At 37.7% G+C, this 22386-nt stretch overlaps 1 protein-coding gene across 41 annotated transcripts in view; it reads right to left on the bottom strand.

Moving 5' to 3' along the window:
• The window catches only part of ptprd (protein tyrosine phosphatase, receptor type D), a 420350-nt gene that overhangs the window by 131916 nt on the left and 266048 nt on the right, over positions 1 to 22386 (bottom strand). For all 41 annotated transcript variants that reach the window (XM_015393658.1, XM_015393659.1, XM_015393660.1 and 38 more), the window contains one exon: positions 11940 to 12143. In XM_015393658.1, the coding sequence (XP_015249144.1) occupies positions 11940 to 12060 (121 nt within the window). In that variant the 5' untranslated portion in view covers positions 12061 to 12143. The remainder of the gene's footprint in view (positions 1 to 11939; positions 12144 to 22386) is intronic.

Genomic DNA, 22386 nt, shown 5'->3' with positions numbered 1-22386 from the left:
TGCATGCTCTCCTCGTGAAGATATTGATGCACGTTTCTAAGATATACTGTACCAGGACACGTTTTGAAATAAACGAGTGGAGCCAACAATGAGATTTCCACTTGAGCAGTGTCCGGCAGGATGATGAACGAGCGCAGCAGACTTGAGGAATTGTGGGGGATATAAAAGTTGGACCAAACCAGAGTCCTGTTCCCCTCTCACTTTTAGTGTCATTTAATATAAGACCACAGACATATAAGTTGTCTTGTGTGTTTAAGTGTGTCTAATTTAATGTGTACTAAACGGTGTATGTGTGCAAGTTTGGGTGGAGAGGGTTTATGGGTGATCATAGGAATACGGCTCTTCAGAGAACATACTGTGCATTCGCACATGCGTGTGTGGGTATGAGTGTCGGAGCAAATGGAATAGACTGAATTTAATTCAAATAAGCATCCAGGCAAATTAAGCATAGGGATTTAATTTGAGCTGTTGTAAAAATGCTAATTTTAGTACAGCCCGGGAGCCTATATGCAAATACAAGACTATTTTACAATAATTCATATTAGGCCGGGCATGCATAAAACACACATATTACAGCTTGATGTTATCTGGGGAATAGAGTATCATTAGCCTTTGGACTTGCTGCAAGGTGAATTTGTTTTGTTGGAATATGTGCTAAAAAATCAGCTAAGGCTTTATTAGAAATCCAGTAGTTTATAGACTGTCTGTTGTACCTTGCATAACTCTTTTAAAACAAATAGCACAGTTTTCTAATCTTGAGAAAATATCTGGTCCAAACAGTTATGTCTTATATAGGGATTGTTTGATAAAAACTCGTCTCAAGGTGAATGTTTTAGGACAAAATCCTCACCGCCAGCTGTTGCTGTGCTAATGTAGCACAGACTACATCTCAGGTGCAATAATACATTTTTATCTGCAGAATTTGCCTTAACCTCTTTAGATTCTTTACAAAAAAAGGTATAATACTAGCATGACTGAATTATGTTGGATGGCCAGAAAATAAAAACATGTACCGGTAAAGCTTTTTTTTCATGTTTTTTTTTTTTGACTTATGTAATACTCCATTTCCAGATGGAAGAAAAATAAGGGTATATGTATTGAGGATTTCTTACAACCTTTGGGTCTGAAAGCTAATGAAATGTGTTTTTGTATGCAGAGTTGAAGAAAATAAGCCTCCTATGATTTGATGACTTGTAGAACCACTTGGACCTGTAGTCATTTACCTCACTTGTTTTCACCAAAATTTTTTTCCTTCTTTCTATGCTGGATTTTTGCTTACACTTTACTTAAATTACATCATTTGAATAAAGTCTATGTGCATGCCTCTCTACAACAGTTTTCAGAGCAGTTTAAAAGTTGGACTTTGATTGGGTGAATAAATTAACCACACTTTTCCTTCTCTATTTCAGCAGGGCTGTTGTAAATGATTCACTCTCTCTTGAATCACTGTTCCTTTTGTTGACTATGCTTGGTTTAAGCTTCAGCTGTCTTAAATATAGTCTGTAACTTGAAATAATTTAACCCTAGAAAACGTTGATATACCATTTATTGAGGCTGCCAAATGGACACAAATCATTACACTACCACCACTTTGTATGTTTTTAAACTTGTATGCTGCTTTTTCTTTTTATTTAGGAGAGAACACTGTTGCAGAGAGCTTGTGGTTCACTGATATCAAAATGAGTAAACAGAGGTCCTACTGTAATACTCTTTCAGAGAAGAGTTTTTTCTATCATGTAGTTATATATTTCATAATGCTGTCTCAGGGATTAAGTTTAATTTTTCTTCTTTTTTTTTTTCTTTTTTTGTGATTTCCCTGAAACACTGAACCATCTCATATGGTTAATGGATGGCATTTAAACTCTGTGTGTTTTTGTCTTCATGTACGGGCTGCACCAAAACTGAATTTCCCTTCGGGGATTAATAAACTATAATTGAATTGAATTGAATTATTGTGTGATTATCCACAGTCTGAAATGTTTTTTTTTGTTGTTCATAAATAATTAACACATGAAAAATGAATTTCAGATTATTAAAACAGACCTTACAAGTACTTCGCTAAGGTCATTGATGTCTTTATATCTTGATATTATGTCAATATTTATATGAATGTCAATATTTTCACAAAGCATGGTTACTCAAAAACTCGAAAGTTTTCTAAACTTGAAATCAGGGAAAACACTGAGTTTCCCGTTGACACCTAGAGTTTACTCAACCTCTGTTTCCATTACTGTAGTAACATTCTCCCCAGAGCTAACCTGGTCCGGAGCAGGATTTTCTCAAACTCCGTGTCCTTTTTCTCCGCCCTTCTTAAAGCCAATTGTTTTATTTCTGAGTTTAATCAAAAAAGTTCTGTTATAGCTTTGTAGATGAAAAGCAAATCATACACTACAGTAGATCCCTTAGACACAATTGGTGTTAAAAATAAAAACATAGCATGTTCCTTTTGATGATGATCCATAAAGAGCAGCACTAATTAACAGATAATTAAATATTTATAGGGAAAGGGTTCTCAGACCCTGTATAGATGTTCTTTCATATTTAGTAATTTTTATAAATGGTACCATTTCACCTTAAGTCAATGATATATCCACAACCTTCTCAGTACTTACATTTGTAACATTGGCTTCTTTAACAGGTATTTTTAAGTTATAAATATTGATTAGAACACACTGATGCATGATAGCAGCATTATAAAAAAGTTACGCCACCACTTATTTACCATGTAATGAAAAACGAAAATAGGAGGAACACTATGAGATGATGCACAGGTCTTATCTGTTTGAACGACTTTTGCATACTTTATCTTTACCTGCTGACAGGCGCATTTCTCTCCCATAAGATTTCCCCTAAATGTAATGCATTGATACCCTAGCATTCAACTAGTTTTCCTCCTGTAATGTAATCGTGATTAGGACAAGCTATAGCAGGCTTAAGGTACAATTAATGGCCATTTTTATAATCATTCCATCTGTCAATTATTTTATAGATTTACAAACAGATTGTGAAAGGTTCTTAAAAGAAGATTTTTATACAGAATTAAACCAGGTGAAACTAAAACTTTTTGACTTGTGGAGTTCTGGCTAGAGTATATTTACAGGAGAAAAACTTTATTTTCCTAATATTAAATGCAAAATATTTATATATTTATTCACAATATTAGTATGATTACTGATGTAAATTGGTTGCTCTGTCAGCTAAAGGCATGTTTTAGAGTCTAAACTCCAGCTTACATAGAATGAATTAATGAAATAGTTGATGACTTTTTCAATAATCTATTAATTACGATTAATCTAATTAATCGTTTAAGTCCTAGGCAGGCCATTTAAATATCTATTAGAATCTTTGATATATGAAATACAGGTATTCCTTGTTAAAGTGAACTTTTTAAGCAAAATTACATTTTTTGTATCGAAAATAAACATTCTGGATGTCTAGAAATGAATTTCAGAACTGCTGTAATCATTCAGTAATCTGAATGATTACTAAACATAATTGTAATTATTTTGATCCTAAAGAAACATATTTCAGATATCAGAAATACATATTTAGTCAAGCTGAAAAATGTCCAAACAGCCACTTAACGTTTTTAGGTATATAAAATTTAAATCTTACCATTAAAATTTTCTTTCTTTCACTTTATGAAATTAAGTTTCTACTGTAAAAATGTAATCTAGAAAAACTATTATTAAAGTCAGTGTGATTTTGACCAGGAATAATCCTATTTTAGTGATCTACATATGGATCAATGTTTTTTTTTTTTTTTTTTTTTTTTTATAAATGCTCAAACGGCCTTCCATAAATCCTTGCTCTGTCATTTCTACATTAAAATTTCCAGTTACAGTGGTGTGAAACAATTTCACCTATTATCATGGTGATTGGTAAAATTGCTGCTCCACTGATAATGGCTTTTCAAACTTGTTTTGTAATTCTGAGTGGACCTACTCAGAGTTGATTAAACTAACTGACAGCAGCTGTTGTGAAAACTAGTTTAATCAGACTTAAGGATTTTAGTCTGAGTTTGTTAAACTTGCTTTGTAAAACCTCTGACCAGTAAAATGTCAAACATTTTTTACAGCATATTATCAAAAATAATCAAGTGCGTTAAATGTTTTTGTTGCACATAATATAAATAGTTTGTTTTAGTGGCATTTTATTTATTTATTTATTTATTTATTTATTTATTTATTTATTTATCTTTTAGTAAGTGTATGACTAATTGGTTTGTCAGATGCACATCCCTCCCCAAAAAGATAAGTATGAGTATGCAATTATAAAAAAGATCCACTAATGCAATATAGACAGATTTGTCTTAATTCTTTTTGTGGATGTAACATGCAAAAAATCCTGTGGTCACACTGTTCTGTTCTGCCTATTGCACCCTGTGGCGCATCAAGAGAACATTGATAGAAGATCTGCTGATTTCATCCTATGTGGTCCTCCTTTGATTGCTGGCGCTAAAGAACTGCTTGCTAATACATCAGGCAAGTGTGGATGCTGGGGGGGGGGGTCATGTTCTGCTCAGATTTTTTCATGAAAAGAAAGAGACCGAGATGAGGTGACAAGGTGAGAGAGGCTTGGAGAGTCTGTCAATACCCATTTGCCATGTTAAAGAAACTCACTTGGATCCCAAACAGAAATGGTCCATCACAGGCTAAATCAATGGTTTGGTGATATGCACAGGATATATAGAAAAATGCAATATGACCCTTTTCTATTGTTCAACACCTCCACCGTCATCTGAAAGGATTCTTCCTGGCATTGCCTCACACTGAAAGGAATAAATTGTATGTTGCCTCGTTTATGCTTGTTCCTCTCAGCCCAACTGAGACAATTATGCTTCTCTTTCAAACCATTGCCAAGCCCAATTTGCCACACAGATTAAACATGCCACAACTCAAGAGCAGAGAACAGAGAGAAGAACAATTGTAAAGAAGAGAAAAAGGTAAAGAGTAAGAGAGAAATAGCCAAAGAGACAACATTTTTTCAGAGACAACTAATCGAACACAACTCCCTAAACGTGTTTGGTGAAAAATGACCACTTTGCAAGATTCCCTAGCAAGTGTCACTTTTTTTGACAATAAAATGTGCAGTGCCTCCCAGAAATATTACATTTTAAGTTTTTTTTTTTTTTCATCTCAGTCTACAAGCACCTACATAAGTCTGCAACTAACAATTTATTTGCTTATCAATTAATCTGTTCAAAGTCTTTACGATTAATCAGTTAAAAATAAGATAGCAAACAGGTGTCGTAGGAGACAGAAGTTGAACCAGTTGATAAAACTAAACCACTTGAGTTCTGGATACAACATATTCAAAGACAAAGAAAATTGATCTTGAATGCAAAATCTATACATATGCATTGTCTACTCGTTTGGCTTAATTACTGCTTTGATGTGGTTGTTCTTTGAGCAAATCAGGGAACAATCACCAATTATTTTTATTGCCATAATCAAGTAATAATGAATAACTTGATTGTTTCAGTCCTACATTAATCATACTGTTGATCACTGGATTTTATTATAGCATCTGAAAAATTGGGAGGACCTTTCAGGTACTGCACTGGCCTGGTTTAAATTCTACCTGAAGGACAGAGACTTCTATGTGTCAGTAGGGAACTTTAAATAACATGCAGGGTTCCTCAATACTCCATTCTGGGGCCCCTCCTATCAAACAACATAGCAAACAACAAGATCAGTTACCATAACTATGCCGGCGACACACAGCTTTACATCACTTCACCAGGTGACTATGAAACCATCAGAGTGTTGGATAAGATAATTAGAACTGATCAGTATGTCGATGTGCCATATTTTTTCCAACTAAATAAACTTCATTTTTATTTTTTCCAAATATATACAAACTGAGGTAATAATTTTCACATGAGGAGAGATCCATCCATGATTTTGGTTCTCATACGATGCCATACAGGCCCGTTTCCATATTCTTATAGAAGAATAGTATCTCCACAACCGAATGATCCCACCATTATGCTTCTGGGGTTTCCAGGTGAACATAAAGAAACACATTACAAACGTACAGTAGTAGCCATTCAAAATGTTCCTATTCTCCTTGATGGACCTTTGGTTGGTCCCCTACAATTCTTTTTTAAACATCAATATTTGTACTAAAATATTCTGTCATTATTTGTGGACATTAAGATCTAAACAGAAGCGTCATCTCCTCATCTGACCCTGTAATTTATTGTAAGGGTGGAGTCAGAGTAAATAAAATATGCAAGGGGTCACTCCAGGGGCAGGAAGCTGGAAGCGATCCTGCCACAAGAAGCTAACAAAAGTTAACAGGTAATGGTAAATATCGAATGGCCCGTACTTATGTAGATGTTTTTCAATTGAAGAGACTTGACCAAAACACAACGTTCAATCATTCCCGCACACACTACCATCCCAGCTGACAGGGGGCTCACTGACAGAAGCAAGGCTTCCATACACAGGCACCACCAGGCTGTCTGACCTGCTCAGATACGGTTGAAGTTTTTTTGCCCAAGGACACAACAACAGTGAAATCCGGAGCCGAGGGCTTGAACCAACAACCCTTTGGCTTCGTTCACAACAAGTTAGAGGTGACCGCTTGGTACCCCATACTGACATGTTAAAGCTGTTGTTTATAAGAATCCTTTTCAACAAATCTGTTTGGCTTTTTGCACACTACATGTGTAGGGATTCATATTAGCAGCAATTATCTTCTTTCCACTTTTCTATAAAAGCCAGAGTTGTGAACAATTTATAATAAACAGATTTTCCATCCAGAGTGGTAGATCCCTGTAGTTCAGCCAGAGTTAATATTACTTTTTTTTCCTGATTATTTTCTGATTACTGTGCTTTAGGTCAAAATGTATTTCTTTGTATTCATTTCTCTGAGTTGTGCCAGACTCTTTCCATAATATGACGATGGGTTGCATTGCTATGTGAGATGTTTAATACTTTGAATAAAGTTTTACAACCTCTTTGGAGTTCAATAATTCACAAGTTTTCTAAGAAACATCTAATGTCTACAGAGTGCAAATGGATTTATAATAAAGATAAATTACGTGTTCATATTTTCTTTTAGTTATAAGGTAACTTCTGGAGGTAATTAGTTACACAGGCTTTTTGAGAACACGTTAGTCCATTCCCACCTTGAATACATTTTTTTATGTAAAGATTTAACAGTTAAAAGTTGGAGTATGTTTACTTTTTTCCCAAATATTGCTGGAGTCATTTTTCAAAATAATCACTGAATAAGTATTTAGCCATTTTCTAAAGAGAGCTGAAAGATGAAAACTGCAGTGAGGATTGGGCCATCTGTGGCGCAGGCAGATTCTGCCTCCAGGGTTACTCACACCCAAATGGACCTGGCACTGTTTCCCTTTAGACACACTGTCAAATTTCAGAGCATCATGGTCCTTCACACATAAAGAGAAAGCCTCAACTCATCTGGGCTGGATATGATTATGCAGTGGAACAGCTGAGGAAATGAATGCTCTTGTGAGCTGCTGGATCGGGGCTATGGCGGGGCATCCAAAACAGCCGAACAAAGAACAAATTAGGAAAACAAAGAAGCAGGCAGGAAAAAACAGGAGCTACAAAGAAAAAAAAAACACAAAGAAAAAATTAGTAAACTGGCAAGAAAGTTTTTGGGAAGAAAAACGAAAGAAGAAAGCTACAAATCCTGGGAGATCAGGAAGCACAATAACAGCAACTAGAGACTAAAAGTAAATCTACCAATTTTCTTCATTACCGGACATATCTTTGGCTAATGAAGGTGTTTCAGACAGGACCCACACACCTCACCCTCATGACCCTACTCCAACATCCCTTTACTCACAGACAGACAGTCACTGCAACGACTCCACTCATGAAATGTTTGTCTTGGCATGGAAACTGTAACCCAGTGCAGCTGTTTAAAGCAGAATGTGGGGGTAACGGCAGCTGCAGGCGGTCAGACAGCTTAAGGAAGGAAATTAGCTGCAGGTTTTTGGGGAGTTTTTTCTAGGGTTGGTGCCAAGTACAGTTGTGCAGTTTTTCTGTTACATTTGGGCTCATATGCAGCAAAGGAATGTCTGAAAGCAAGCAGCTGTAATGTCAATTTAAACTGGGATATAATATAATGTAATATATGTATACATGTTGCCACAAGTACTTGGTCATGTTCCTTGCACATACAGTATAGAAACTTGAGTGGTATAACAACCTAAATCCATAGATGTAAATGTAAGGTCAGCAGGCCCTTGGCTGCTACTATTGTCTAGAACAGGCTTTCCAGAAGGTTTAAGAGTATTTTTATGGATTTGTTTAACCATCATTCACATGCACATTGGTGAGGTCAGACACTGAAGTTGGAAACAGAGTCCTTGCATGCAGTTTCTGCTCTAGATTATCTCAAAGGTGACCAGAAATGGAAAATACAAGTAACAGATTGAGGTGAGAGCAATTCTCCCGCTAATTGCAAGACTTTGTCAGGGCAAGCCAAAATGAATTCCTCATCCCAAAGCATACCTCCTTACTGCACGAGGACCCAGTTGCTGCATGCTTTATACCCTGAATGGCTTAGATGCAGCTGGCAAGGGCCATTCTACAAAGCTGTGAGCTAACCTGAAGGCCACAAAGGGTTTTAACTATCAAATCAGCAGATGGTTCACACCTATACACTCTACACTTATTCTACAATTTTTTGAAACCTACCCCTTTTAAGCAGAATTGTGGTCATTCCCAAATGCTTTAACTCTCCTATCACACAAACATCATCTTAGTTTGATTAAATTATATTGTGTGAAAACTCCTCGACTAGAGTTATTTTACAACATCCAAATCTTGGTACAAGTAGTCGCCATGCCAAGGTACTGGATGGCAAGTGATGTACCTGTGTTCAAGAACATGATTGAACTGTCTCAAGTGGACCAGTTAGAATTAACCTTTTGCAATATAAAAGGATAGGATTTTGTTAAGAAAGTTCCCATGAACAAGAGCCTATCTGTAAATCCTCTCTTCAGAACATAAAACAAGGGATACTTGGTAACACTTTGCTTTTCCCTATCCTGCTGAGGAACATATGTAGCAGGAAGAAAGGGGAGAGGAAAAATAAATCCCATTTGAACAGATTGCAGGGAACATTTCTCAAGCACAAAGTTGAAAATTTCACCCATCAATTTCACTTTGTGTAGCTCCGTTGTATATGACCTTGGGCGAATTATCCCTTCAGTCAGTTGGAGACATTCGGCCGAACCGAGGGGGGATTTCACTCATTGCAAAAGGGAGCAATAAAATTTTTTATTCATCTCACTATGGAGCTAATGATTCATGGATCTCCCTGTTGGAAAAAAAAGGAGGATGAGGATGTGGAATGGGGGGGGTGTTGGGGGATCTTTGGTGTAGGACCAAAGCTCAATGAGGTTTGAAAACTGTTGTCACACATCACTGAGCAGGTGTCTGATGTAGAGTAACTCAATTCAGAAATTTTCTCAGTGTGATATTCTTGGCTCAGGTCGAACAAAAAAAAAATAAAAATAAATGGGGGTTTTAGAGAAAGAGAACAGGAACATATTTTAAGCTTCAGTGAGATGAAAACTTTGGTCAGTGTGAAATATAGATTAGTTTAAAGAGAGAAGCACATATAATGAGCATTTCCAGCCCTACTATCTAAGATGGCGTAGAGGTGTTAGCAGATTTTTTCTTTAGGCAATTACTTTCTACAATGCTCCTCTAATAATTATCAACATCCTATAAAATAACATTTTTTTAATTGCTCTCCTAAAAAACTATACTTTATAATAGGGATTTGCTGGTGGAGGATTTAGTTTTACCCAGTTGCAAAAGTAAAATGTTCTGTCTACAACTTATATGTTTTTTTTTTAGTTTTCACTGCACTAGTGGCTCGTTTTTCTGACAGTAGGCTGACAGGAAAGGGGGCATGAGAGAGGGGGAGATAAATGCGGCAAAGGACCACAGGTTGAATTCGAACCCGGGTTGGCCACGTCGAGGACTAAGGCCTCCGTACATGGGTCGTGTGTGCTAACCACTTCGTCACCGGCACACACAACTTATATGGTTTTAAGTCCTTTTACTAAAGAACTAGAAAAAGGCAAGAGCTTTTTATGTCTGTATGGAGTTAAAGCAAAACACTTCTCTCTAATTGTGTGAGAATAACAAAGCCAATCAAGGTGTTTAAAATAAAAAAGGACTAGACATCACCTTCATTAATTTCATTTTGAATTAACAATGAATATGTCTGTAACCAACTGCATGATGGCTAGTAAAGGAGAGACTGTAACTTTCTAACCAGCTAATATCAGCTTCTTTGAGTAATTGCCCTACCGAATGAGCCAACAGTTAACTAATATGCAAAACCAAATATCCCAAACTTTTTTTCTATAGGTCCTCCTAATGTTAATCTAGAATAAGGGCAACAAGTAATCTCTCTTCTTCATATTTGGTGGTGTTATGACGAAAACATTGAAAGGCAGAGTGATTTGGAGTATAATGAGCTCCTCAAAAACTCACTCCACATCACTGGTCAGCAGTTGTTTACACTTTTGGTTTGCACCAAGAAGATCCTGAAAGCTATTCCTGGCTGGAGTGGTTTGCCAGGGTCCTGGAGAGGAGAGTTTGGCTGATGGTCGAACCTCGGTTTCAGAAGGATTGGTGTGATTTTTCATCCTGGTTATGGAACAGTGGACCAGCTCTACTATCTCTGCAGGCTGCCCTATGTTGCTTAGGACTTTGCCCGACAGGCTATATGTGTTTTGTCGACTTGGACCACTGGGACCATGTCCCTCATGGTACCCTGTGGAGCAGCAGTTTTGTCTGCATTGCATTGATTAAGTCAGACCTGTTCCCAGGGCATGTTGGGACTCCGACAGGGCTGCCCTCTATCACAGGTAAGGTTCATCACCTTTTTTTTTTTCCCTATGTTTTCATGAACATAGTATGCCATGCATATTTGAGTGAAAAGTTGCTCCTTTCTGACTATCCAACCTCTAAGGCATGTTTGGCAGAGTGTATAAGCAACGGTTGACTTTTTCTCCTTGAAGGTAGAGAAGCTCTTATATATTAATAAGGTTCTCTGTCTGACCGAGGTACTTCTCTGATTACTCAGAGATCTAGAAAAGGTTTTGTTGTTTCTAGTGTTATAATCAAGACCACACCAACCGAAAACAAGGAGTACCGAGATAAGGTCAAGACCTTTAGAGGTTGAGAGAAAGACAGACCAAGACCTTACATGTTCTTGGTATTGTCTTGTTCTTGGCCTCTTAATGTCTTGATCTTGTCTTGGTCTCAACCACTAAAGGCATTTGCCTTGTTTTGTTCTTGGTACTCCTTGGTCTCTGTTGGTGGGGTCTTGACTACAACACTAGTTGTTTCTAAACCTAGTTTGTGTCTGAATAATAGTGCTATTTGGGATTTCCTATGGCATTTATTTTTATTTTTTTGTTCTTTTAGCACATTGTTCATTTGAAATGGTTTGGTCTTTGAGTCATCTAACTTTGTTGTTTTGGTTATTCTCCGATACACTCTGGCAACAGTGACGTTGTTTACACCAGTTTGTTAAATCTAGATCAGAATGAATGAACCACATTTACAATAGCAAAGTGTGTGAATGCAAATTTACATAACTACCTTTTCTTGATCATTATGGGATATTTAGTGCATCTTTCAGAATAGATTTATAAGGTGTAGGGATACAGACATTTTGATGCACATGATAAAATTTTACCCAGTAACGAAATTTCAAGACATTCAAGAGTCGATTATTTGTCTGGCGGGTGTAAGATGGTTTCTATAGCTTTATACCTGGAATATTTTCATTTAAAAACACAGTGGAAATGTTTGAGTGCATTTTAGTGATTCTTTGTGTTTGTGTTTTTTTGGGAAACAGAACATCCAAATCAGCGGCCCACCCCCTCACCCCCAGCCCCACCCGAAGGCATACGGTCCACTTACTTTGAGCGTCGGCGAGGTGGAGGAGCAGACCCTGGATCAGCAGCAGAGGCAGCAGCAGTGGCGGCAGCAGCAGCAGCGTGGGTCTGGTTCTGTGCATGGTGGGACAGCTTGGCACCAGCATGCTTTGGCAGCCTCGGTGGCACTGGCTCACAGAGCCCTGTGAGTCAGTCTGGTCTGATTTCTCAGATGCAGGGTATTCACAGCCTGTGCAAGGCGAGGGAAGGGAAGGATGGAGGAAGAAGATGGAGTAGGGAAGGAAGGCAAGATGGGAGAGAGACAGAAAATGAATGAAACAAAGCTGTTTGGCTCCACAGGTTTTATCTATCCCTGCACATTTCTGACATACCCCCGCACAGCCTCGGCTGGAGCTGACAGAGGATAGGAACAGCCTGATGTGCTCACAGGGTATATTCTGACAGTTCTCTAAATGGAATAGTCACTTGCCACAAATGCGTGTGCATGAGAGACCAAGATAGTGGGAGCAAGAGATGGGGAAGCAACAAAAAAAACAAAAAAATTGCAGATACAAGTGTGAGCCAACTTGATTTTGTTTTCTGGGCTTGGGTCACAAACTGCAATCAAATAAATGACATAATCAAAGAGCATTTAGATCACAGAGGGAACTCAGCTGCTACTACATGACTGCTGGGGAAAATCATCTCCAATCTAAATAATCTTGAGTAATCACAAAAAAAAGAGATGATAATGCTATCTTAATTATGCTAAGATACTTTAAAACCAATTGCAACATATTGCAACATTTTGCCTTAAATAACACAATATTAATTTTGATTCCCGCTGCACATAAACACAGGCTTTCTTTTTCATCCAGAGCACAACCACCACCAGATAAAATGTTTAATATAGAGTGGCCAGGATGCTTTCCTTTCATGTTGCAGCTTGTTATTGACAGGGTTCTCCACGGCAGGGAAAATCAATGCGATACAGTGAACTAGTATTAGCTGCCGACTGCCTCCTATCCCTTGTCATCCATTTGCTTAAGCCTGAGCTAGATCCTCAGTGATGGATGCTTTGCAGTGGGGTTCGGCTCATAACACGGCTCCGGGCTAAGCTAAGCTGAGCGTCACACTGTAGTTGTGGGGGTGGGTGAGAGGGAGTTGGTAACTGGCACATCAGTCTTTGTTGCTGTTCTTATAAGAAGGTGTTTGCCAGGAGGCCTTTGCCAAATTTTTTAAATGTTGCGATGTTATTCGGTTAGCTGGCTTTTTATCAGCAGATTTGACCAAAACAGGAGAGAAAGCAATAAATAGCTTGAAGCCAAATCACCACATGCAGTTGTGACAAAGTGCCTAGTTTCCATGTTACCAGTCATCCTCTCTTTCATTTCCAGCTTTACTTCATTCATTCCTATGGGTTGTAAATGGGACAAAGACTCAAAGTTTGAGCACCTTATGTCAATTTGTTTTTTAAGGGCTCTATATATAAAAAATAACAAACAGTTGTGACTACCTTTGTGAGAACCAGGTACTGCAAGTGCAAGTGGTGCAACAATAGGAGGGATAAATTTAAAGCAATTTCTTCAACAACTCATCAGGAAAAATGTATATCTACTGATAAAAAGTGCCTTGAATAAATGTTCTTATTTTAGCATTTTTTTCACATTACAAACTTTGCCAAAACTGTATTTCATTGGGATTATTTGTGATACATTTCTCCTGTCTCATGTTTCTGTTTTTTGTTTTATACTCAAAAAATCCCACAACAAAAGAAGAAGTACTAAATATTAACATGTATGTGCAGATATCAAAAGTAAAAAGTATGAAGATTACACAATCTTATTCACGGCTATATAGAGTTGTGCTATAAAATTTACATACCCTTCCCTTAAAGACAGAAAAATCTTTTGTCAGTAAAATAAATTGAAATTGACAAAAGCAATAACAAATGAAATTGATAAAAACGGAAATTATACTGATTTTGAATAAAAAATATGTAAAAACTAGGGCTGAAACAACTCATCAGATTAATCCTGATTAATCGATTATTGAAATAATTGTAAACTAATTTAGTAATCCATTAATGGTTAGCCAGAGTATAGAGACTCCCAAACATGCCTTTAGCTGACAGAGCGAGCCACTAAGAGGAGTAATTATACCAAGATTGTAAAAGAGAAAAAAAGTAAACATTTTGCATTTAAGATAACAAAAACTTCTGTTAGTTAAAATATTCTTTACAGAACTCCACAAGTCTAAAAGTTTTAGTTTTACCTGGATAATTTTGTAAAAAATCTACTTTAAGGAACTTTTTGTTATCTGATTATAAATCCATTAATGGAAAAAAATTATCACCAGATTAATCGATTTGCAAAATAATCATTAGTTGCAGCCCTACTAAATACATGTGTATATAAAAAAAAATAAAACAAGTAAAAAAGCCTGATGGAGCTCCTGAACTGAAATATTGCTGAGCAACACTGAGGCAATCAGTGAAATAAGATGTTTTCTGTACTGTTCAGACTTCTGCACCTTTTGACAGGTACGTTGGTTCACTGTTCAGGAGCATGGAACTTTCATTTGTTTGGGACAGTTTACTTTTTAGATTTTTTTTTTTATTTTTATGAAAAATTCAAAATCAACATTTTATTTTACTAAATTGTCATTTATTAAATGCTTTTTTTTCCAGTTTTGTGCTACTGTATTTGAATTACTAGTGTGAATTAATATTTTTTTTTAACTGGGAGGGTATGTAAACCCGAATGTCCCACTCAACCTGACCAAAAAAAAAAAAAAAACATTCACAGGCATCCAGTCACATTCACACAATCCCACTATTTTGCCTGTGTTGTATGTTTAAGCTCAATGTCTTGTCTGAAGGTTAGCTTCCACCAATTTCTTTGCACCCTAACAGATTTCCCTCCAGGAGTAACTTGTATTGTTGTGGTGCATCACGTTTAGGTAGATTGGATGTTTAATGCTACGTTCACACTGCACACAATTTGAGCAGCAAATCTGCTGCTACATTTTTGATGCATGTCCACATTAAGGTGAGACTTGATCCTGCCTTAAAATATTACTTTGTGTTGGAGGCGCTCAGACTCCCTCATACTGGCAGTGTGGTGTCACTGGGAATCCAGCAACAGCTGCCTCAGGCCCGGTCACTTCTTCGGGGATTTCCTCTACTGTTTGTGGCGGCTGGAAGTAGAAGTTGGTGTTTTTCAGGTATGCGGTACAAACTACAGACTTCCTCATGAATCTCAATCCAACTTCAACACCTTCTCCATTGCTTCTGAAGAATGTTTTTTTTTTTTAAGTGGGGATATTGTTCAGCCTGTGTAAGGTGCCTTACTTTGCATGTTCCCCAAAACATTAGATTTTAGTCTCACGTTACACAAGCATAATGATATGTGTGCCTACTCCTAGGTATGAATGTTGTTGTCCATTATAACCTTTAAAATCAGAAAACATGTTCCTCTATTTTCAATATTGTTTTAGCAATCAACAAACTAAAACCAATAAAAACAAATTCAAAGATATTGAAATAGATGGTTATAATTTCACAAATGTAAAGTGAAAAATCCTAAAAAATAATTTTATGTAGATGTACTGCAGCAAAACATTAGAATTACTTGTTATATCAGCTGTATGAACTGAATCTAAATCAACAGTAATAAAGCCCCTTCTGACAAAGATGCAGTCCAAGCCATTTTCAGGGCAACTCTTCACCTGATTTTAAAACTCTCCCCTCTCAAATCTCCTTTAATTTATCTGATGTCTGAATCTTAAAAAAAAAAAATCCTGAAATTATGTTAGAAGTTGCAGAACTCAGAAAGACCATCCATTTTCCCCTGTACACACCCTGTATGCACACACTCCTAAAAAAACACACAGACTAGATAATGGAGGCTAACTCAAACATCTGCGTCTTGTGTAACAAGCCGGCAAACAACTAAACGGCTGTGCGACGTGAGAAAATGAGGAGAACCTCAACCAGAGCCAGTATCACACAAAAATCATAGCTGTGAGGATTGGTGCTGATTTGCTGTTAATCCTTTCGGGCAGTTTCCTGCTTAATGTGTTAAGGTGTGATAAGACACTAGCCAGAAAGCCAGTAGCTTGTCAAATGGATGTAGTCTAAATACAGAAACATTCTTGTGGCACAATTTTAACTTTTTTTCAAATGAAGTTCCAAATATAAAGAAATTTCCACACGTATAAGTAAGACTTTTTCCTTCTGTTGCGTCATTAAAAATGTACCTCAACCAATCATTTCCAGTTTAACCAGCAGTCCTATTAGATAACAGCTAATAACTATTGATCCTTCCTCTGTTTTATTCTGGGGTTCCGTGAGGGATCAGAGCTAAGAGAGAAAGATTATCGACATCTACCGCAGTATGTGGCACATTATTTATTCAGACACATGTCTTGCTTTCATCAATATGATTTAAAATAGTTTTTCTACGTTTGGTATTCATAAACACTGATTCAACGTTGTGTATACAAAATGTTTATTGTTAATTAGGATTGAGCAAAAACTGGATAATAAAAAAGCCAACAGTTCTTATGAACTCAATCATACAATTTTGAATAAACTTAATTAAAAAAAAATACAGTTATGAGTTTGATTTTCAGCTTATGCTCTTGGACATGCCTAGAACTTCTTAAACAAGGTGTCTTAAGAGTAGGAGTTTTGTAGTTTGTGCACAAGGTAACCAGAGAGGGCAGAACTGAAATGAGATGTCAGGTTTTAGCCCCAAAACAAACCAGCTGATGGGTGCGATATAGTGTTACCCACCAAGTTTATCTGGTTATCTCCAACTCAGGCTCCATATCTCCATTATAAGCAAAACATAAAAATGGATGCTTTGAAGTAGGTGGAATTGTTGACTTTGATTATGCTGAAATTCACTGTTCTTTTATTTGTTCTTTTAGAAATAGAGTGAATTAATAATGACATACGTGAAGAATATCCATCCATAACACTTAACCCTTTTCCATGCTTTGTCTCTTTACAAACACTAAGTTCAGGGGATCTGTTAAATATAGAAAATCTCTCCACACTGCAAAACCTATTGAGATAGAAGTCAACATTTCTTAAATTAAGTGTATTTACCAGGAATTTGAGTAGGTACATAAGATGATTTGTCAATGGAATGATTGTTTTTACTCTTAAAATAAGATAATTAGATAATACACACTTGAAATAAAACAATGCAATTGTTTGTTTTCTTATTTTAAATGTACATTTTCTTTTTCCATTAGCAAAGCATCTCACTTACTTCTTCAATCCAAGAAGAATTGCACCTATTTTAAGAAAAAAAAATGATTATTTTATTTTGAATTTTTTCCACTGTTAACTACAACTACCACAACATGTGCTACATGACTTTAAAGGCATCTCTCTAGCCATATCAACGAATATAGAGACTGCCGTTTTTGCCAACACTTCACCAAACAGCTCATGCTCAGTGAGATAGCATAGAGATTGTCTAGGGGGGGTGGCGGCCTAGTGGTTAGGGCATTGAGCTTGGAATCCAGAGGTTCTGAGTTCAGTTGGCCATTCCACTTCAGCTCTGTCTGTATCTTCAGCGTTGTTGTCTTGCCATAAAGGTTAATATTAATTCCAATATAATTTTTCTTTAAGCTTCTAACAGATTTCCTTCTAGCGTTGAAGTATATTTGATGGCATCTATTTCCCGTGAGCCTGAGTATAATGAAGGAAAGCAGTTCCACAGCAAGACACCAAAACCACAATGTTTCATTTTGGGGATTTTGCCACACAGCCTTTCGAGTGTAAATAAAATAAAAATAAAAACAACTTGTCTTTGGTATACCAAATATAATATAGATAGGATATGACTATGAGGATTACTTTTAATGATAATGATAAAATATGGTGATTGAGGTTCTCTCCGGGTACTCCGGCTTCCTCCCACAGTATAAAAACATGACTGTTAGGTTAATTAGCTTTTCTAAAAGTCCCCTGAGGTGTGAGTGTGTGCATGAATGGTTGCTTGTCTCTGTGTTGCCCTGCGATGGACTGGTGACCTGTCCAGGGTGTACCCCACCTCTCGCCCGTACACAGCTGGAGATAGGCACCAGCACCCCTCGCGACCCCACTTGGGACTAAGCGTGTCAGAAAATGGTTGGATGGATGGATGGATATGGTGATTGAATGATTTTAAATGGCTGTTGGTCTCCATTAACCCATCTCCATGACACCGCCAGTCCTTGGTTCCCATAGCAGGGGATTTGACTCTTAAAAAAAGACTGGCTCTGGTTAGGGATTGGACACATTCCAAGTGTAAGAGTCCCACTGAGGTTTTTTTTTTTACCAATGAGCATTGCAGTGGAACGCTTTGACTTTCGTACACTTGGTGACTCCGATGCTTTCCATTGAAGATTTATTACATTAGGAAAAAAAGGAGGAAAAAAAAAACAAACAATCTCGTCTTTCTTCCTGAGCCCCTGGTGGTATTGTTGTGTTCCCATTCAGTAGTGCCACATTCAAAGGATTTTGCTGCTGATAGCAATCATGCATTATTAAACAAAGCCTGACAACATGCACCATGTTAATTAGAAAAAGAGGAGGTGGGGGAGAAAGAAGCTGTTGAACTGTCTACTCTCTCTCCTTCCTTGTGATTCTTATCAGAAATGTAAGCGAGAACGAGGACTGGGTGTTTATATTTCACATAAAGGCTGGCCGCCATTCTAATTTCAGCAGGCTCGTTTGGTATTCTGGTCTTTTTTAGACAAGCAATATTACTGAGGGAGTTGAAAAAAGAACAAAAGAATCAGTTATATTTATCTCATATTGCAGCCATACACCAATAAACTTATTATGGGAATAAACGCAGGATGAATAGTTATGAGGGTCCAGAAGCGGTGAGTTTATAATGTTGGCATCACTGCTGAAGTAGATTTCCATGTCGACTCACATGCAATATTATATGAAAACCCAAATGAAAGAAAAGCATTGAAATACTGTGTGTTCTGAATCGAACTTAAAGGGAAAAGCCCATGCTATCTTAACACACTCTGAAGAGCGAGCAACAATGTCCCCAAATCTCTTAAACCAAAAGCCACAATAATTACTCCGAACATACGCAAAGGAGAGAAATAAAAAAAAGCATGGCTAAAACAAAACAAAACGCCAGCTAGACTACACTGTGTTATAGTCAGTATCACGCCTAGCCAGGCACAGCACATTCAATTTTGTGTAGCTGGACTTTTTTTCATTTCCTGCAGACTTCAGACAGAAGTTAAAGAATGCAATTATTACATTCCACACTGATATATATTTTTTCTCTTTTTTGAATTTGTCATATGCAGAGCTGGAGGTACAAAGCTGTAAAAAAGTATTTTTTTATTACTTTCCGCTGTTCATACAATTTGATACAGACTTCTGAATTTTAAGGAAACAACTCAAAACACTTTAACACATTTAAACAGCTACTATGACTAACTCATATGTAAACTAAACCTGAAATAGATGGTGAGGGAGTTTAAGATGTGTCAGAATCACTTTACACACGCAGAAATACCACTGTTCTGGGGAGAAGAGGGGGCTGCGGCAGGTCTGGGGAGAGATTATTAAGATTTAGTTAATAACCTGCTTTGTTTCACTGAAGATTGGATAAAAACATGCAGTGAGATTTCAACTCAATTTTTTCTCTGTCAAAAGTCTCCCTTTAGGCTGTTTATATGGTTCTTCCTGAAGAAATACTAGAGAAAGTGACAGTTTTTGTCACAGGATGATGCAGTACTGCCCCTCCTCCACTTGTTGCTGTGTACAGTTACAAATAAATTGTAACAAACTAGTTAAACATCTAGATTTATCCATGTTAGGAATCCAGTTTGTGTGTTTTTCTCCCTCCACCACCAGGTGGTGCCCTGTCCTCGTTGGGCCTCCCTGCACACCTGTGGCTCGTTGGATCATTCCTCGTTGGAGGAGTATTTGAGCAGTGGGCTGTCACTACCTCGACGCCAGAGTGTTTGCTAGTTTTGGGTACTCTAGCCAAGCTGAGATTAGCAGAGCATTAACCTAAGCTTTGTTTCTCTGAGTCTTATCTAGTTTTTGTCTTTGCTCTTCGGCAGGAAGCCTTCCTGAGTAACTGGATACCTGGACCTTCTCCCGCTGTATGGATTAACCGAGTATACACTTAGCAGGGGAAAACCTCCACATGATCCGTTCAAGTCTTTTTCGGAAATCCAAGTGACAGTCCACTCCTTTACTCCTTTGGGTCCAATACTTGCCTATCTGTTCGCCCTCCAACGAGTTCCCTCTTCTCTGGATAAACCCCCACAAGCTGGATTCAAGGATTAATAAGAGCCCCCTCAAACGTGAGTCCCTCTCCAGTAATGTTCTAGCCTCAGTCATATTTCCTGTGGTCCCTGAACTGATCACTGTGATCTCCCCCTTCAGACTTTCCTGTTCCGGTTCACCAGTCCACTGAGTTCCAGATCCAACTTCTGTTATTCGTCTTCATTTAATAAACCTGTTAAACTTTTTCCTTTGGTCTCTGAGCGGTTCTCCGCATGTGGGTCAGATCGCTTAAACCAATCATGACAATCCAAAATTGGTTTGTATATTAAACTGCGGTCTTTTTTATAGATTTAATCCTGACAGCTAATAGCTTCACCTCATTTCTAAAGACTAAAAACAAAGTAAACGTCTTTCCTAGATCTGTCTTCATAACCTTTTAAATTCCTTATATCTTTATTGTTGCTACATTAGTCTGTTTTTCTGACGACAGAGCTACTTTGAGTCTGTATCTGGTCTTTTTTTTATAAGAACTGTGTGAACTTTTATCTCCTTTTCTTTGCTCCCTGTGTTCCTCTGTAGACTTTCCTCTATTTTCATCTCTTCCTCTGCCTGCGATGATGTGATTTAAGACAGAGTGACAAGGCTTTTTCTCACACATCGCTCTTGATCAGCCGGCACGTGTAATATCATCCCTAAAGCTAGGCTAAGCTATGCCCTCCAGTGTATCCTCCACATGAAATACCCTGACAACTGCACATCAGAGGAGTTTATTTGCTGTACTTACTTATTGACTCAACCCCCTCACCAACCTCTTGCCCTCCATTGCCTCCCCTGACCTCCCTGAAACAAGCCTCTCGGGGTCTTTTGGGGGTGGCGCTGCCAGACTTTCTGCTTCAAAAAGAAAAGGTTTTAAGCGTCAGACTACAGGCCTGACTAATTTCTGACAGCAGAAGCTCCCGGTGCTGCCCCTATTTTTCATTTTTTGTTTGGTTATACATTGCTTTCCTGTGAATGGATCCACCAACATGAAGAACACAGCAGGAAGCTAATTGGGTCTGGTGGCATTTGTCTGCCTAATAATTGCTTTAAAAGCACCTGCTGCGATGATAGGATGGAAGCTATCACAATCCCATCTAACTCATGTGTCATGCGGTAAAATACTATCAGATTTCCAAACTGTTTCTATTTTTTCGTAATCAGCAGAGCCTTTGAAATTTGTGGTGCTGTGACAGAAATACCTGTTGTAATAGCTGGTAAAGCTGAAGTTGACCTAATGGTTATGTTGAAACTTTTTTCTGGATATATTTTTTCTTCTTTTGCAAAGTTGAATCTATTTTAGGGTTTACATAGGGTTCTTACCAGAGTAGCAGAGAAGGTTCGTGGAGAGGTAGGACTCTTTACCTATATCTGCTCACTTGTTTGCCACTCATTTATCCTTTGATGTTACCTCCATGTTGGAAAGTGTGGTACATATCTCACAATAATATGCAAATTATGAGAATGATATGTTGTTCTGATCCAACTGCCGCATCATTAGGGGGAGGGTACACACTGGTGCAGCCGTTTGGGAATGCTTTAGAACCTGGACACTCCACCCCCTCCCGTAAAAGGTAGCTTTCTTTCTGCTGGCATGGTGGAAGCAGATGTGTTTACCTGCCTGCAAGCACTTGTGGTCTGATGAGAGACTGAATGACGCGGAGTTCATGTTTTCATAGCACTTTTCTCAAATAAGGAGGTAAATATGCAAAGCGGTTAGGCTCATTGGAATTCAGCGAATTGGCCCAATTCCAGTATAATTTGACAAGTTTCAGCGTGATGAGCAGTTGTGCTGAAAAGTACTGGACAGATCCCTGAGGGTGGAAGCCAAGCTGTCAGTCAAAGAGTTGATATGATGATAAAAAATGAGCATAGTGGCACTAATTTCAGCGTAGAGTGGACAAATTTCGGCATAGGACACTGCTACAGTCAAATAAGCAGGTGGGAACCCTGGTTGACTTTATTGGTATTTTACCAAAAAAGTATGACACACACTAGTAGGGTCAGAATTAATTCTTACAGATTTTAATATATATACATTAATTTGAATCAAATAAAAAAAGCTCATTTTATAGAGGCTTCTTTAAAGCAACAATGTGAACATATTTGACCAATGGGAGTGGTAGACATTAGAGACTGACACGGGAGTGGATTTTCACTCCTGTCCTGTCCCACTCCCACAGAAAAA

Source organism: Cyprinodon variegatus, unplaced genomic scaffold, assembly GCF_000732505.1.
Source record: "Cyprinodon variegatus isolate N-32 unplaced genomic scaffold, C_variegatus-1.0 Scaffold652, whole genome shotgun sequence".
NCBI lineage: Eukaryota > Metazoa > Chordata > Actinopteri > Cyprinodontiformes > Cyprinodontidae > Cyprinodon > Cyprinodon variegatus.
Note: the sequence above shows the minus strand (reverse complement) of the source record. Positions and strands in the feature narration are given on the sequence as shown.